The sequence below is a fragment of the Nicotiana tabacum genome, chromosome 13, assembly GCF_000715075.1.
Source record: "Nicotiana tabacum cultivar K326 chromosome 13, ASM71507v2, whole genome shotgun sequence".
NCBI lineage: Eukaryota > Viridiplantae > Streptophyta > Magnoliopsida > Solanales > Solanaceae > Nicotiana > Nicotiana tabacum.
In genome coordinates, this window is record NC_134092.1 from 90,119,071 (window position 1) to 90,136,205 (window position 17,135).

General features: G+C 35.8%; 1 protein-coding gene across 5 annotated transcripts; it reads right to left on the reverse strand.

The window, feature by feature from the left end:
- Positions 1 to 146: 146 nt before the first annotated feature.
- Positions 147 to 5,882, reverse strand: LOC107815671 (F-box/LRR-repeat protein 14-like). Of its 5 annotated transcripts, none has more exons than XR_001654783.2 (4): positions 5,578 to 5,882; positions 2,947 to 4,426; positions 1,150 to 1,219; positions 147 to 1,069 (listed from the first exon to the last, which is right to left on the reverse strand). XR_001654783.2 is itself a non-coding variant. In XM_016641293.2 (3 exons), exon 2 carries the CDS (start codon positions 4,387 to 4,389, stop codon positions 2,986 to 2,988), a length of 1,404 nt encoding a protein of 467 aa, XP_016496779.2. In that variant the 5' UTR covers positions 4,390 to 4,426; positions 5,578 to 5,882; the 3' UTR covers positions 147 to 1,219; positions 2,947 to 2,985. The 5 variants fall into 5 exon arrangements, 3 of the variants coding, with proteins under 3 accessions (XP_016496779.2, XP_016496778.2, XP_075084239.1); XR_001654782.2 differs by having other exon boundaries at positions 1,150 to 1,211; positions 5,578 to 5,874; XM_016641293.2 differs by having other exon boundaries at positions 147 to 1,219.
- Positions 5,883 to 17,135: the final 11,253 nt, after the last annotated feature.

Genomic DNA, 17,135 nt, shown 5'->3' on the forward strand with positions numbered 1-17,135 from the left:
TATATTCTTGAAAAGAGCTATATTTTCCCAGTAGCAATATCATCACGAAGGTGACAATCATCTGCTCTGTCAATTAAGAGCAATGCGTAACACAGGAAAAACAAGGTATTGTCAAAACACAGAAACGTACACATTCAGATCAAAGCTTGAATAGAAAATCTCTTTTGGCGTATTCTGCTACAGAAAATACTCTCCCAAATTTCATGAATATATCAACTGTCCCTAAACAAGAAACAATGCTCATCCCGTCCCTCATTTTCAATTGCCGAATGTTGTATGCTGATAGAAAGAAATATAAAGAACAAATAGATCGAATGCGACCTCATGAAACATATCATTACAACATCAAAGATACCAAACATCAGATAAATACACTGGTTGTTGAAGAGGGACCAGCAATCTGCAGAGGACCTTTGCTCCAATCAACAGTCTCACTGCAGTTTCCACCTCTATCTCCATTAACCACGAGTTGACCGTTTGCAGGAGTTGAGTTTTCGGTAAGAATCAATTTTTTACTTGCAACGGCTTTCAGCCTATATCGTTCAGCCCTAGAGCCTATGACTTGTCCCAAGAACAGATGCAGCTATGGTAAATGTCATGGCTGTTATAGGCATTAACACAGATTTCCTGAGCATTCCAATGAATGGTACGGTTGCAAACCATGATGGCGAAAATATTTTTGTGTGTTTTCTCCATATGCCTAAAGGAATATTTGCATCCATGCCTATAACATCAATCACTAAGATTTTTGCAGGTAGAGGAAATGGATCATATTGAAATAGAATGCTATTTCATATTGACTCTCCTTGCCCAACCAAATGATAATATTAACTTCCTATATTTTTCATCTAGCAGCAACAATCAACAGTTGCATAACACCGTAGCTGTATACGCCAGTAGGAAGACTCAAATGGCCATCTATTTGAGTGCTAACATATGATATTTCCAAGCACTTGATTCTATAGATCCGAATCCTGAGACCTTGGCTACAAATCCTTCTCCCACCAACGTGCATCTTGGTTTTATGTCACAAAGTATTAATAGTTGCTTTGATTCTGTTATGCAGCTTCTGTGGGATAGCAAGGGGAACATGTATCAAAATTGTCTTGTCATCTTCAATTGATCAGCCATAGAGGCACTGAAACTTACCTTTAGCAGCTCCATTGGCTATCATCATTCTCTTCCTCCATGTTAAGCACTTTCCTTTCCCCCTACAAAACTTAGTACAGTACCATAAGCCTGAAGCATGGAACTCATCGATAATGTAGCGAAGCAAAGAAACATTTATAACATACTAATAAACCAGAATCTTTCTTAGAAGAATGCAAAGACATCTAAATATACACTTGTCGGCATAAACTTCATTCACAAAACATATATTTCCTTCCTTAGGAATCTGAATGTAAGAAGGAATGTTATATCTTTTTCTAACTGGAAAGATGCAACATTGGTCCAAAAAATATCAATGCAAAGAAATAGCAAGGCATAATTGGAATAAGTCTATATCATCTTATGTTAGTCAAGCGAGCAAACCTTTATGATTCTTAACCATCAATTCAAGCAAATTGAAGTATAGTTACTTTAGACATTCTTTATACTACTATAAATGAGCCAATTCATATAACCATTTATGCTAAAAAAAAAACAGACACCATAAATCTTCACGCAAGATATACTCTTGCAGTGAAGAGGCACCCAAACCACAGTTGCTACTTTTTTGTTTCTGTGGTGTTATGTCAGAGGCGAAAGAAGCTTTCCAATCCCCCTTCCCGTCATCATTCTTTCCAGAAGAGCATCAAGGAATCATCAAATCACGACTCCTTAACACAAAGCATTTACATGACTGATAACACTGTAAGAGAAATCAAGCAATTCTAGAAAATAGAACGATTCCAAGGTTTAGACCACTACAAAATTTGCAAGATCCAACATTGAGACCAGAGTGCACAAAATCTGCAAGTTTAGTATCAGTCAATCAAACTTAAGGAGCCCCACTCACACACAAAGTAGAAAAGAGATTCTCCTTGCTTCAACATATATGTCGGGCAGCCCAAGAATCCCCCCTTACCAACGCAAAACTGTTTGTTGTCCTGGATTGCATAGCAGCACTCCAGGTACAATGGAATACAAATGAAAGATGAACACAAAGACTGACAAGAGCGGAGAGCATCCTGAAAGCCAGAAGACAGTTTTACAAGTTGGGGGTGGGGGTTTCCTCTGCACTACAGCAATTTCCCTAGAATAATCCAGGGGTGTCCAGTGTTTAGAATCAGCTTTAGCAAGGGGAATCTCAAGTTCTGTAGGCACAACTTCATTTAGTCAAAACAAAAAACCATTTTGACCGAAAAGGCACATCCAAATGAATGGGAAACAAGTGCCATTAGATGGAGTTGGAACCTATGCAGTAAAATGTTGGGTAAAGAGGACACTAAATAGGGGAAATTAGTTAAATCATGTAAATATTTCATCCATATATCCATTGTTCTTACCATGTATATCTAAAAGATGGGATTGGAATGAATGAATTGTTTATCTTATATTTTCTTTCCTTTCTTTTCTAGCCATGTAATGAATCTATTAGCAATCAACTAATCCAAAAATAGGTTGATACTGATCAAAAGAAAAAACTAAAAACAGGTTGATAATCATGTGAAAGCAACTTTCATCATTAATGCTCATTCTGGAGACTCTTGCCGTTATCAATTTCATACCAAACATGTTATAGGATGAGCACAAGTAGGGGACCCTCAATATGCAACAAGATACACAAATAATAGTAGAAAGTAGTGACAAGCTGCTTCACAGGGAATGGCACAGAACCTCAGATTAACATTTATTATGCAACATGTGGACAAATCGAACTTCGTGATGCAGATTACAGAATAGTTATTGAACAAAATGAAACGAGTGACTGTACAAAAGGTCGAACAGACACAATAAACTAACCTGTACAACATCTGGAAAAATATTTACAAATGGGAAAACTTAGTACATCCATGACAAATCTTGTTTGAAGGAGACTGTCTTTGCAGCTCCTTGAACACCCCTTTCTGATATCTGTGGACAATCCTCCACAACCAACAACTCTAACTTGTAAGATCCGACAAGAGGCTTTAACCCATCATCAGCTACTCCCAAACACTTCCTCAGCCTTAATATACACAATTGAGGAATTTGGCCAGCAAGCTGCAGGCCCTCATCTGTGATCTCTTGGCACCTCACAAGTTCCAGGATTTGGAGATATTGTGCCGAACAAAGAGCTTGCATTCCAACATCATTAAAAGAATACACATGGTCAAGAGCAAGTTCTCTTATTGGACACATTTGTATTAACATTAGTATTCCATTTAATGTAAAGGAAGAAAATGAGGGGAACTCCCCGTCAGAGAAAGACAACCTAACCGTATCAAGCAGAGAGCAGTTCTGAGCCACTGCCTTTAGACTTTCATCTGTTAACCGCAACGGATTGTTTTGTAGAAGAGGAAGGGAGAAGTCTGATGGAACCCGGAGAGAGATTGATCGAAGGTTGCTTGATTTCTGGGCCAAACATACTATGTCACAGTCCCTCACTCCAACACACATGTCTAAGTGAATCTTTTCCAAATTCTTGCACTTGCCTATAACACATGCAAGCCCTCTCCCAGGGCTGATAACGCAGTTCACTAAGCTAAGTTCAAGCATGTTCTCACATGGGATCCATTGCTTTTGCCACCGATCAACTGCCAAACGGTCATAAAGCTTCATGTATCTATAGTTGGCATCAACCTCAAATTGCAGTCTCTTCAACTTTCTCCAAGTAGACCCTAGCTTAATCAAATCACCTTCTCCAATCACCCTACAATTTTTTATGCAAAAATCTTCAAGCATTTCATGGTTTCCAAGATATTCTAGCCACTCCATACTACTGACATTAAGACACCGAATCAGGTGAAGCACAGTAAGGCCTTTGCAGCCCATAACGAGAGACAGGATGCCACAACCAGTAATTCTGGGGGCAAAGTTCAACTTCAAGGATGCAAGTTTCGAGCATGAAGCCAAGTAACTCAGACCAGCATCCGTAATGAAAGTACAATAACTCAACATGAGGTCCTTGAGCGAAGGGCAATGACTTGAAAGAATGAGAAGGCCGTGATCATCCAACTGCTTCCCTAACTTGGACATCCAACCAGAATAGAAAATTTCCACTTTCTCCAAGTTACAGAATCTGTTGCATAGAGCAGTTAATGCATCAGAGGCAGGATGTAACCCACACCCCACGCGGATAGATGTTCTCAGCCCATTAGCCAATTTGTGGAAGTGTTTGCAAGTTAGGGATACAGAACTCCTATCAGTGGTTCTCTTAATCCTTCCCAAAATATCCAAGAGTAATTCATCTGGTAAATTATCCATCTGGACTAGACTTCTTTTTCATCAATCTAGTAACAACCTGAAATGCATAATAACATATTTTTACCAAAGATAGGAAGAAAACTAAAAACTCAACATACAAAATTAAAGAAAGAGATCCAAAAGGGGACCCCACCCCCCCCCCCATACATCTCTCTCTTGAATCATAGGACACTATTAGACACTAATTAACTTCATAAATAGGCAGATCTGAATTGAACCAACAAAAAAGAAGCGCAAAACAGTGATGCAACAACAACCCAGTGTAATCCCGCAGGTGAGGACCGGGGAGGGTAGGATGTACGCAGCCTTACCCCTACCCGAAAGGGTAGAGAGACTGTTTACAATAGACCGTCGGCAAAACAGTGATGAATATAGCATATAGTCAACGGGTTCAACTGGACCCGATATATGTATATACACTAAGTTTTAAACATTATTTCTAATGTGCAATGGTTTCAATGTTAAAATATCCAAAAGTTGAACTTGCTGAATCCTGGAGCAAAATGTTTTAAAGTCCTTGTTATCCAGAGTAAAAAAGGGAATCTCTCTTCATTACGTAGTGGGAAAAAAATGCAGGGAATCAACCGTCTAGTTTCAGACCATAACGTCAAACTTTTCCGAGCTATCAAGCAAGAAGGATGAAAAAGTACTAAATTCTGAAATTCAGATAAGATACCAGTACCACATAATAAGACCTCAAAATCCATTAAAAGAAAAAGCACAAAAACCACGAACAAAATAGTTAAAACTAAGAATAAACAAAAAATAAAACCAATTAACATCATAAAGAGAGAGATTAAGATTAACTTAACTAATTAAAAGAAAGCAAAATATCTAAGTCCATACTATTCAAAAAAAAAAAAAAGCCCTTTCAATTACAAAAGCAAAAACAATCAAGCATCAATCAAAAATTCGAATTACTACGTGGTAATTCACGCAAAAACTAAGAAAATTACCAACTTATTTAAAATCAGATCACATATATTATAACCTGACCGTGAATTTTTCAGAAAATAACGAAGAGGTTAAATGGAGTGAACCTTCGATTGATTGGATGGAATTGAATTAAAAAACATAAATACTAGTCGCATTTTCATAAGATTATGAATTCATATATATTTCCCGAAAACATGACCGGAAATAAGAGGCCAAAAAAACATTCAATTGAATAGATTCAGGCTTGCATACCGCAGAGCTTTTGCCGAGTTGGGATTCTGACAGTTCTTTTCCGATCGCTATCTGAAATGGATATATGATACTATTATTTTGAGGATACCAAATCTCCAGTTTACCGTCTTACTTCACCGAGTTCTCCTCGGGTCTTTCTTTTTTTCTTTTTCTGGAGTTCTCACAAAAACATTTAAGGGGAAAGATCCAAATATATTGTGATTTGTGCTAACCACCCGACAGACCGATTGTTTTGAGCTTCACCGCATCGTTCGACGGTTCAAGGTCGTGAGTAGGAATTGTTTATGAGTTATACATTCATTTCATGTTTTATGAGTTGTACGTGCGGTCAGAATTGAATTTCGGTTAAGTTTAGAGTTGTTTCGAAAGAAAAATTCTCAATTTGGAAGATTTAAGTTGGAAGAATTCGCTAAGATTTGACTTTTGAGTAAATGATCTTGAAATCGTGATTTTAAGGTTCCAATAGGTTCGTATGATGATTTCACATTTGAGCGTATGTCCGGGTTGAGTATCGGGTGGTCCAAGATCATTTCGATGCTTATTATAAAAAGTTGTCATTTTGAAGGTTTTAGAATTTTCTTAGTTTGGTTTGAAGTGGACTTTAGTGTTATCGATGTCTGTTTGAGGTTCTAAGCCTTGGAATAGGTTTGTATCGTGATTTGTGACTTGTGCGTAAAGTTTGGCGTCATTCCGGAATGTTTAAGTATAAATCAGATGCGTTCGTCAAAGTTTGAATGTTTGAAAGTTGAAAGAAGGTTACGATCATCGATTCGTAGTTTTGATGTTGTTTGGCGTGATTTGAAGCCTCGAGCAAGTTCGTGTTATGTTTTGGGACTTGTTGGAGTGATTGGACTGGGTCTCGTGATTCGCGAAGGTTTGGGAAGCAAGGCTCCGCATTCACGATTCGATGTTCGCATTTGCGATGAAGAAGCTAGCATGGCGGCTGACTTGGTCTTCGCATTCGCGATGGGCAGGCTGGTAAAGCTTCGTGTTCGCATGCCCTTTCTCGCGTTCACGTAGAGGAGTTTGGGAGCTAAAGTTAGATGTGTTTCACGAACGCGAGGGGATTTCCGCGTTTGCGATGAAGGTCGTCTCGCATTGTATAAGATTGAAAACGGGTTTTGGCTTATTTTATCTCAAATCTTCCATGGAAGCCGAGCTTGGGGCTCTTTTGATAGAGCTTTTTCGTCATCCATCACTAGCTAAGTGACTTCTACATATTGTGAGTTAAATACATGAAACTTACATGGATTTGAACATAGAAATTGGTGAAATTTATGAGATTTTGAAGAAAATCTAGAATTTATATTTTTGGATTTTTACCACAAAATTGGACATGGAATTAGGGATAAATTATATATTTGAGTTCGTGGTGCTATGGGTAATGTTTATCTTCGAAAAATTTTGAAATACAGGCATGTGGGCCCGAGGGTTGACTTTGTTGAGTTTTCGAGCGGAGTTGGGGATTGTTATAAATTAATTAAATATGAGTGTTTGGGGTATATTTTGATTGATTTGCACATTGTTTGACTAGTTTCGGATCGATGGGCATTGGTTAAGGTATTAGAGAGGCATTTGGAGCTGATTATTGGAACTTCGGGGTGAGGTAAGTCTCATGTCTAATTTTGTGAGGGGGAAACTACCTCGTAGGTATTAAAAAATATTATGTGCTACTAGTTGTGGTTATTTCGGACGCACAAGGTGATGAGAGTCTGTACGTAGCTAAAACATGTTTATGTCCGGGTAGACTTAGGACTCAATCATTTATATTTGAGTTATTTGAACCCAATCTGCTAACTTGATTAATTGAATTTATAATTTGAAATCGATTTAGGAATATATATATTAGGTCGAGCCTTATCACCTTGAGTTTTTGGTGAAACATTTGACAAACGGTAAAGGTTATATCCACTTTATTTGCTTGTACCTGTATTGTAAGCACGTGACCCGTAATTCGATAAGTTCCTTTCTTGTGGATCGGGCCGAACGCCTCAACAGTATATTGAGATGCATCTCTGGTTCGCATTGGTCGACCCTCGGCAGTGTACACACCACTCTGGATTGATCGTACGACCTCGACATAATCATATGTAATATTGCTAGGAGTCCGAATATTCATGAGATTCCTCTTTTTTGAGACCTGGAATTTATGTGGTATTCCTTACCCGTTTGAGACTACATTTGATATTTCTGATCTGTTGAGATAACATATGATATTCGAGAGATTTATATTGCCAAAAGAAATGTTGGAAGGTTATGTTAGTTACCGTTTTACCCCATTATTACTGTTTTGCTTCATATTTACTTATTATTTATCATACTGCTTTATTGGACCTCTAGTATGTGTCGATGTCGACCCCTCGTTACTACTTCTCTGGGGTTAGACTAGATACTTAGTGGGTATGCGTTGATTTACGTACTCATGCTACACTTCCGCACTAAATGTGCAGGATCTGACATGTTCATTTGGTGGTCATCTTGGCACGTAGTCGCAACTGCCGAGAAGACTTTATGGTGAGCTGCATTCTAGGCCACGTATCGCAACCCACAGAGGCTCCATCGTATTACTTACTTTATCCTATCTAATGTACATTACAGACAAATATTGTATTATTATTGTACCCCTTAGTAAATGCCCGTGCACTTGTGACACCGGATTTTGGGATATTCTAATTGATGTTTACGGATTTGCATATTATTATCACCTTTTATTTTTATGCATTACCTATTATGTATGTACCCATGATTTTAAATGTATAAATTTCTTTACTTAATAAAATTTATGGTTTCGAAAGAAATAAAATGAACAATTAACGTATAAGTTCACTGTTGGCTTGCCTAGTGGCGACGTTGGACGTCATCACAGCCTATAGCGGGTTTTGGATCGTGACATCTTGGGTCCGTTTGGGAATCACGGGTAATTATTAAGTTGTTTAATTATATATTTTAGTTATTAATTAGTGTAGTAATTATAATAATTTATTTGTTTATCATAAACCAATTATACTATAATTTCCTTGATTGTAGCATTGTAATTATATCATTTGGTATTCTTTTATTTTAAGTGAAATTTAATTATAAAAAATAAATAAACTTTTTTAGATGAACTTACAAATATTATTTAATTGGTGACAAATATATGTGTATAAAAAATGTTTAAAATGAGAAACAAGGAATTTGAAAAATCATTTCATAAGTACACCCACATGCTTACTTTCTACTATTTTATAAGTGAGAGTTAGCAAGCACCTCCCCGTCAACATGCTTGCTTACGTAGGGGCATTTATGGTATTTCATAATTTACCTGGTTTAGAAGTATTGTTCGCGCTAGCAACATCGCTTGTACACACTAGATAAGTTGGTAAAAATAGCACGGGCTAGCTAGTTTTCGGACTGGTAATTCAAAAATAGCCAGCGTTTGCAAAGTCATTAAAAAATATCACTATTTTGCTGCAACACGTACCGGTCCAGCATAATATACTGGAGATTGATGCACATGTGTATGAACTTCCAGCATATTATGCTGGAACTCCAACACGCGAAAAGTTCCAGCATAATCTACTGGAGATTGGAGCATTTTTGTATGAACTTCCAGCATACTATGCTGGACCAATATATTATACTGGAACTCCAGTATAATATGCTGGAATATTTTTCGGATTTTGAACAGTATTTTCGTTCAGATTTATTTTTACATAAAAAGTGGCTAAATTTCAATTACTTTTAGAACTGTGACTATTTTTGAATTATCACTTGTAAATCTGCTATTTTTGAATTTCTCTCGAAAGTTGGCTGAAAATGTAGGGCCCATCTCAATTTCCCATTTCATGCGTTCACACCTAGCACTTATTTATACCCGTGAATTATAACATTATTACTTTAGATGACTTATTTACTTCTGTAAATTTTCTAAACCTTTGAGGGGGTTTTAAATGTCTGATTCATAGTCCCCACGTACCTCTCTCGCTCTATTCTTGTACTATTTAGCAAGGCATCAAATCATATACTAAGATAGCTACAATTAGGGCCGGCAAGTGGGTCGGTCTCGAGCCTAAACAGGTCAAGTGGGCCGGTCCAAACGGGCCCGGGTCGATCCCAAATAAAATGGGCCAAACGGGTCCGGGCTAAAACGGACCCGGCCCGCGGGCTAAGTGAGCCCAAAATATTTTAAAAAAAATAGATATTAGAGACAACTAGTATTTTTCATACTAGTTTCTCCTAAATCCATATTTCAGAAACATATCTATGTCGAATATTTCATATCTATCTTATATATACCATGAAAGTACCTAGGCTCTGATACCATTTAACAGGATCAAGTGGCGGGCGGTAATCCGCCATGCCTTCTCAATTAAATTAAAACAGAAATCACCGTTTGACCGGGAACTGGACTTGTTTCACACCTCACATCTGGCTTTTATATGCCTGGAAGGTTTCCACCAGTTAAAGATTTCTATTTTAACATATTTGAGAATTCTTAATCTAGCTAATTCAGTACCCTTATATTTAAAGACTGGCGGTAATCCGCACAATCAGTAAGGATAAGAATTGAAATATACTTGAATTTTATATATAGTTTAATGACTGTATGGAAGGTTAAAAACCTTTACTCAAGCAAGGGGTCTGTCATAATATAATACATACTTTTATTGAGCCCATGTGTCTAGCAGTTCTAACCGTGAAAGAAGATGCCCTTTTAACTCCTTTATCGGGCTGAGGTTCACGGCTGGCTAGACGGAGCCACTAAGGCAAAGCCAATAAGAGTAGTGTTATATCAGACTGTACCAACCATCTTGACACCAAGTCAAAACTCTATATATAAAACTCATTTATATTTTAATAGATGCCGTCGCTTTCATAGTGTATATAGGAGAGAAGTTAGATACTCAACATAGATATGAAGTCTCTTAGCCGGACATCGTCACGGCCAGAGAGGAGAGACTAGAAGAAAATCTAAACTAAGAAAGACAGAAGTATGTACCTTGTGGCCAAGAAGCAAGGCCCTGAAGATGAAGAACTGAAAACTTTTATTTATTTGTTCTTCTATTACAATCTACAAACTTCAAACTAACTCTTTACTTACACTTAGAGAGAGAGAGAGAGTTCTAGAGAGAGGGAGTCTTGACGTCTGCCTCTTAAGAATGAACGAATGACTTCTATAAATAGAAAAAGAAAAGGAATCTATGAACAGTAAAAGTGGGTCCCCGTGGGTCCCTGTAACAGTGTTTCTACTGTAGAAACAGTGTATTTACTGTTGATGAACAGTGTATCTACTGTTCGAGTGGGTCCGGCGGCTTCACTATGCTGTAGGTCCGGCGGCTTCACTGTTTGAGTGGGGTCCAGCTGTTTCACTGTGCTGGTTTCTTTTCCGCTTTTTTCAATTTGCGGATGAATTCTTCTGTATCATGTAAGTCTTCTTCAGATAATATCCTTTCTGCTTCAATGGGCTGAGAATCTTCAGCAATATCATCGTTGCTTGTTTCACTTTGCATTGACGTATCTGACTTTTCATATTGATTAATGGAAGACAGTAAATTTCTTTTAACCTCTTCCAAGTAACTGTTAATCATCTCTGTTTTATCTCCTTCTTGAAAGGAGATCCTTCTGGCAATATGCCTCACTGAACTGTCATCAATTACCTCTTTCTGAGGTTTACTGGAATATTCTTGGATCTTTATCTCGATTGAATCCAAGAGCTCTTGACCATATAAGGTCTTTGTTTTGGGATCCTTCTTCATTAACTTGTCCCAAAAATTATTGTAAAAAGTCCTATATAAGCAGGGGACTTGTTCTTCAGTGAATCCGACTTCTGGATTCCATTTGTGTATCCAAGGGATAGAAAATTCCAGAAAGAAATATATTTGGTTAATTTTTTCTGGGTAGCAGATATGATCTGCGTGGTATAAATCGTTAATAAAAGGAAAAATTTTTATCCATTCTTTGTATAACATGAGAAATGGATCTGGTAAAATCTTTATTGTTGGACCGTGGTATGACCACCAGTTTAGAAACCAATTAGGAACAATTGTTGCAAATATCTTTGCACATACTTTTATAAACCAAGTATGTTTGTGTCTATCATTATTGTAGTATAATACTTTATCAAAAGTTTGGATATAATCCCAATAAGTAAAATTCATTTTATTTTTGTTAAGGCTTATCTGCCTTTCCTTCATTGTGGATATACCCCAGTCTTCAACAGATATAATCTGTTTAATTATAATCTTCGAGAAGTTATAAACGTTCTCGTCTGTGCTATACCCAGAAAAGTGCTGAAAATCTGCACTTCCAGTACTGGTCAGTATCGTTTCATAGTAGGAACGGGTTTTGTATGACTCACCCGGATAATATAACCCATTTATCAAATACCTTTGGAATATCTTCCATGGTTCTTCTTTTCTCTGAATGTCAGAATTTTCTAAGAGAAATATCATTTCTCTTTTTGGCACTTTCTCGTATGACTTGATATCATCATTGTCATCTTTAGTAATGGAAGCAAAAGTATTACTTTGCTTAACAGAAGTATCTTTCTGTTTTTGAGCAGTCAAATATGCCTGCAAATGTGCGTATAACGGACTATCTTCTGGAATATCTTCCAGATGGACGGATGGTCCAATCGATGATTCTTCTCTGAGAGATATCCTCTCATTGACTAAACTCCTTCTTCCCATTTGTATAACTGGGGAGTTTGATGAGGATCCGTATGACGATCCCGAAGGTGATGACCTTCCTTTGGACTGTGGGGATGATCTTCCCCAACCTCTACCTCTTCCCCTACCCCAGGGGGTTCCATCCTGTAAATATTCACGAGATAAGAAATCTGGCAGAGAATTATCAATTCCCTTTTTATATTGTATTTCAAAATCAAAAGGGGCTAATTGAGCTTGCCATCTTGCAAATATCATTTTTGAGGCATCATGTTTAAAATCTTTATTAAACATATATTTAACAGATTGTGCGTCAGTTTTTATCAAAAACTTTTGATTGTATAAGTCGTCCTGAAATTTTAAAACACATTTTACTATGGTTAACATTTCATGTGCCACAGTAGCGTATTTTTTCTGGGCTTCAGACCATTTACCAGAATAAAATCTAATCAGATATTCATGTTTATCATTGGGATTTATCTGTTTTAATATCCCTTCATAACCAATATTAGACGCATCAGTCTCTATAATTTTTTGCCATGTAGGATTAGCAAGGGTTAAGCAAGGTAAAGATTTAACACGTTGTTTAATATTTTTTACCAAAGTAGTGTGACTATCAGTCCAAGGGCTTTTATAATTCTTTTTTAACCTATCATATAAGGGGGCTAAATCACGTGACAGATCTTTATAAAAAGGTGAAATATAATTTAAACTTCCCAAAAATCTTTGTAACTGAGTTCTATCAGTAATAACATCGGGAAATTTTGAGGCAAAATCAATCGATCGTTGAATAGGAGTAATCTTCCCCTGACAAATATAATATCCTAGGAATCTAATGTTAGTTTGAAATAAGCTCATTTTTTGTTTTGAGATTACCAAACCATTTTGTATAACAATTCTTTTGAAAATATCTAAATGCTTAATATGCATTTCAAGTTTTTTGGAAAATACCAAAATGTCATCGATATATACAATGACGAAGTCTAGATAAGGGTTGAAAATATCATTCATAATTTTTTGGAATTCTGAAGGGGCATTTTTAAACCAAAAGACATAACATTCCATTCATATTGCCCAAATGGAACATTAAAAGCAGTTCTATAAGTTTGCTCTTTAAATATTTGAATCTGCCAATAACCAGATTTTAAATCAAATTTTAAAAATATATTGGCGTCATATAATCTAGACAATAAATCTCTTTTATTAGGAATAGGATACCTAACCCATTTCAAATATTTATTCAAGGGCTTATAATTAATGACTAATCTAGGAACACCACGTTCCTTTTCAGCTGCGTTATTAACATAAAAAGCTGTACAAGACCAAGGAGATTTTGAGGGTTTTATCAAACCCTTTGATAGCAGACTATCAATCTCTTTTTTGCAAAATTCCACCAATTCTGCATTCATCTGACAAGGTCGAGATTTAGTAGGAATATCATCCTCAGTGAAATTATCTTCATATGGAAGAGTAACAATATGCTTTTTTCGATTCCAAAAAGCACTAGGATGCTCAGCACAAATATCAATAGCAATCTGCTCGGAAATCAATTTGATTTTTTCCTGTACTTTAGTAGAATTCAGAGTATCAAATATATTCATACTAAACATTTCTAATTGTAAAGAATCAACATGTTTTTGCTTCATATCAATTAAAGCATTAATATCTCTAGTTACTGGATCTGTAACAAAAGTATAACTTATCTCTTTATCCTTATAAGTAGCAGTAAAACCTTTCGAGTCTATGCTAGTAAAAGGATAAACGGCGTTAATAAACGGTGTTCCAAGTATAATTGGAGGGTATAACTGGTTTTTTACCAAGAAAAAGAAGTGAGGAATACAGACTTTATTCTGACAAATACCCGTATTAGGAAGTTTATACTTTATATCTAAAGCATGTCCGGATGCAGATCTAACCATATGAGTAGTTTTTTGAAAATATTTCGTAGGTACTAAACCTTCTTGAATGCAGCTAACATCTGCTCCACTATCAATCATGGCAATATTTGTAATTGAGAAACTATTATCAATGAGAATAGTACATTTGATGTACCATTTATGAGCAGTAATAATTTGCATCATTCCTAGAAACATATCATGTTTAGGATTAAAATTAATAGGTTTTTCTTCAATATCATTTTCAAAAATACCTTTGTTTTTATCATTAGATTTCTCAGCTGGAGAATTGATTTTCTCAATCTGAGTAATCCTATGATCACAAATCATTTGATTTTGTTTAAGAGATTTGATCTCTCGTTTTAAGTTTTCAACTTCAATTTTTAAATCATCGAAAGAAGAATCTCTTGCTGGAGATGCATTTTTGTTTAACAAACGGTTATTAACCTCTAGTAAGGAATAAGGCGGGGAATATTCAAATTCTTTTTCAAAAGGTTTTGCAAAACTAGAACTTGAATTAGAACTTGAACTAGCAGCCAAATTAATAATTTTTTCACGAAGTTTTTCATCATTAACTTCTTTTAAAAGTTCTATTATATTATCAGAAGTAATAGTTTTCATGTTTAGGTCTTGAAACTGTGATTGTAATTTATAAAATTCATCATCACAAGTACATGTATCACCTTTGCAAGTTGTACAAGTATTATCAATATTTTTATCACTATCAGATAAATCAAGCAAATCAATTTCAGCTTCGGATTCTGATTCAGAATAATAATCAGATTCCGATCCAGAAGTATATAACAAACTATAAACCTTATCACGTAGTTCATCTTCTAGTCCTAAGGTTTTCAGCTTTTGAAGCTTACAATTTGGAGCTATATGGCCAAATTTACCACACTTATAACACTTAATGTCAGCAAGATCTCGCTTAGACCTATTTTTGGTAAATCTAGTAGACTTGCGATGTGCTTTCTTGGCTTCTCGTTCTTCTTTGGATCTATATCTAGATCTCTTTTTCCTATAAGGACTGTCTTGGTTGGGGTATCTATGATACTTATGTTTCTTTTTCCTATGAGTAGAAGTTTCGGGTAAACCGAACTGGGCGCAAAAGTCCCCCAACTGGTTTCTTTCTTTAAGCTTATCCATCTTAAGTTGTCTGGACAATCTTAATTCATTGCACAGGTTTAATCCTTCCTGTGTGCAAATTCCTATTAATTTACCATAGGTATAGTCTGCATAAGGAATTTCTCCATAACTACCTCTTAAAACCTTTCTAACTCTTTCGGCAAATAAAGAGGGAAGGCCATCTATGAACTTAGCTTTCCAATGTTCAAACTTATTTTCTGGTAGTTCCATCACTCTACTCATAAAGGTGTCTTTATACCACCTAAACTCACTTAAAGTCTTACATCTAAGGCTATTAAGGAGAGTACGAACAGTTTCATTTTGGTTGGTAAATCTACCATTGAAGTGTTCTAATATAGTAAGAATAAGGGTATAAACGGCATCTTCTCTATTTGCCACTAGGGCCATGCCTAAGTTATCAAGTCCTTCGTCAACGGCTTTAGCGTTAATAACCATTGCCCTTTCGTCGACAGACAAATAATTGTCCCACCAGCCACGAAGTTGGCCAGTAAAACCTGCAACAATCATTCTGCAAATATTCCTATCTGTATTTTTTACACTTTTACAGATAGTTGCATACATAAGCATTCTATGTACTAGAATAGTTAACTGCCTATCAGTCAAACCATCAAGATTCCATTCGTAAATTTCGGAACCACTGTAAGACGTATTAGTCTGATTCCAATCACGTTCCTCTATTAAAACATCTTGAGGAGTAGGACGATTGTAATAATAAGTCTGCATTCTAGGTTTATCAGCATATCTGCAAACTTACTATTCTTTTTGGGGTAACTTCTGAGTTTATTAAACTCTGACAAAATATCCTTTTTATAGTCAAAAGTAGAATCTAATTTATCAGCAAAATCATTTGATAAATCAATGGGTTTGATATTCAAACCGGATAACTTTTTATCAAGAAGTTCTTCTAAGTCTCCAAAAGATTTAAATTTAAAATCCTGAATATCAGGAGGTCTTTGAATATGAGTAACAACAATCTGAGGTTCTGATTTGCTTCCTGAAGAAGAAGCAATATCAGTCAAAGTCTTTTTCGTATTCATCTCCTTAATCAAGACTGTTAAATCATCAAGTTTTTTATTAAGAAAACTAACGTTTTCACCCAAAACTTTAACATATAAACTCAAATAATTATTTTGAGAAATTAATTTATTAATTTCTGCGATGCTGACTGCAGCAACATCTTCATCAATAAATTTTTGAAATGCAGTAAAAGTAATACCTGTATTATTAGGTAAAACAAAAGATGATTGAGGAGGGTAAATGGCTTTAGTAATATTGCCACTCCCGTCTTTATAAGATCTTTCCAAAACTTTTATAAAAAGTGGTAAATATGTGATTATAAACCAAGGAACAAAATACATAATTTGATTATGTAAAGCACAAGTTTCATAAAACTCTTGCGAAATATTGTTTAAATCTTCCTTACTATAAGTATCAAAAAACCAAGTTTTAAACCGGTTCCATTTATCAGTAAAAAATTCTTTTTGAATATAACCTCTAGCTTGTGACCCTGGACTAAAATCAATTTGGTGTGGAATCATTAAGAATCATTGGGGTCAAAATCCATTTCGGACGCAGAAGGAATATCCTTATCAGAAATATTATCACTATCCTGAACAATATTTGTTTTGGGGTTAATCTTAACCCTTTCAACAGGTTTATCACCTACTTTAGTAGAAATTGTGTGTAAAGATGCAGCACGATTTTTAGCTGGTCCATAGACTGGTTCAACAGGAGAAATGTGTTGAATATCAGGCAACAGTCTACGACTAGTAAAGGAATGTCTGTTATAACTAGAATTAATAGTAGGCAACATTCTATTATTAGAAAATGACTGTCTACTATAAGTGGAACTATTATCGTCAAACTG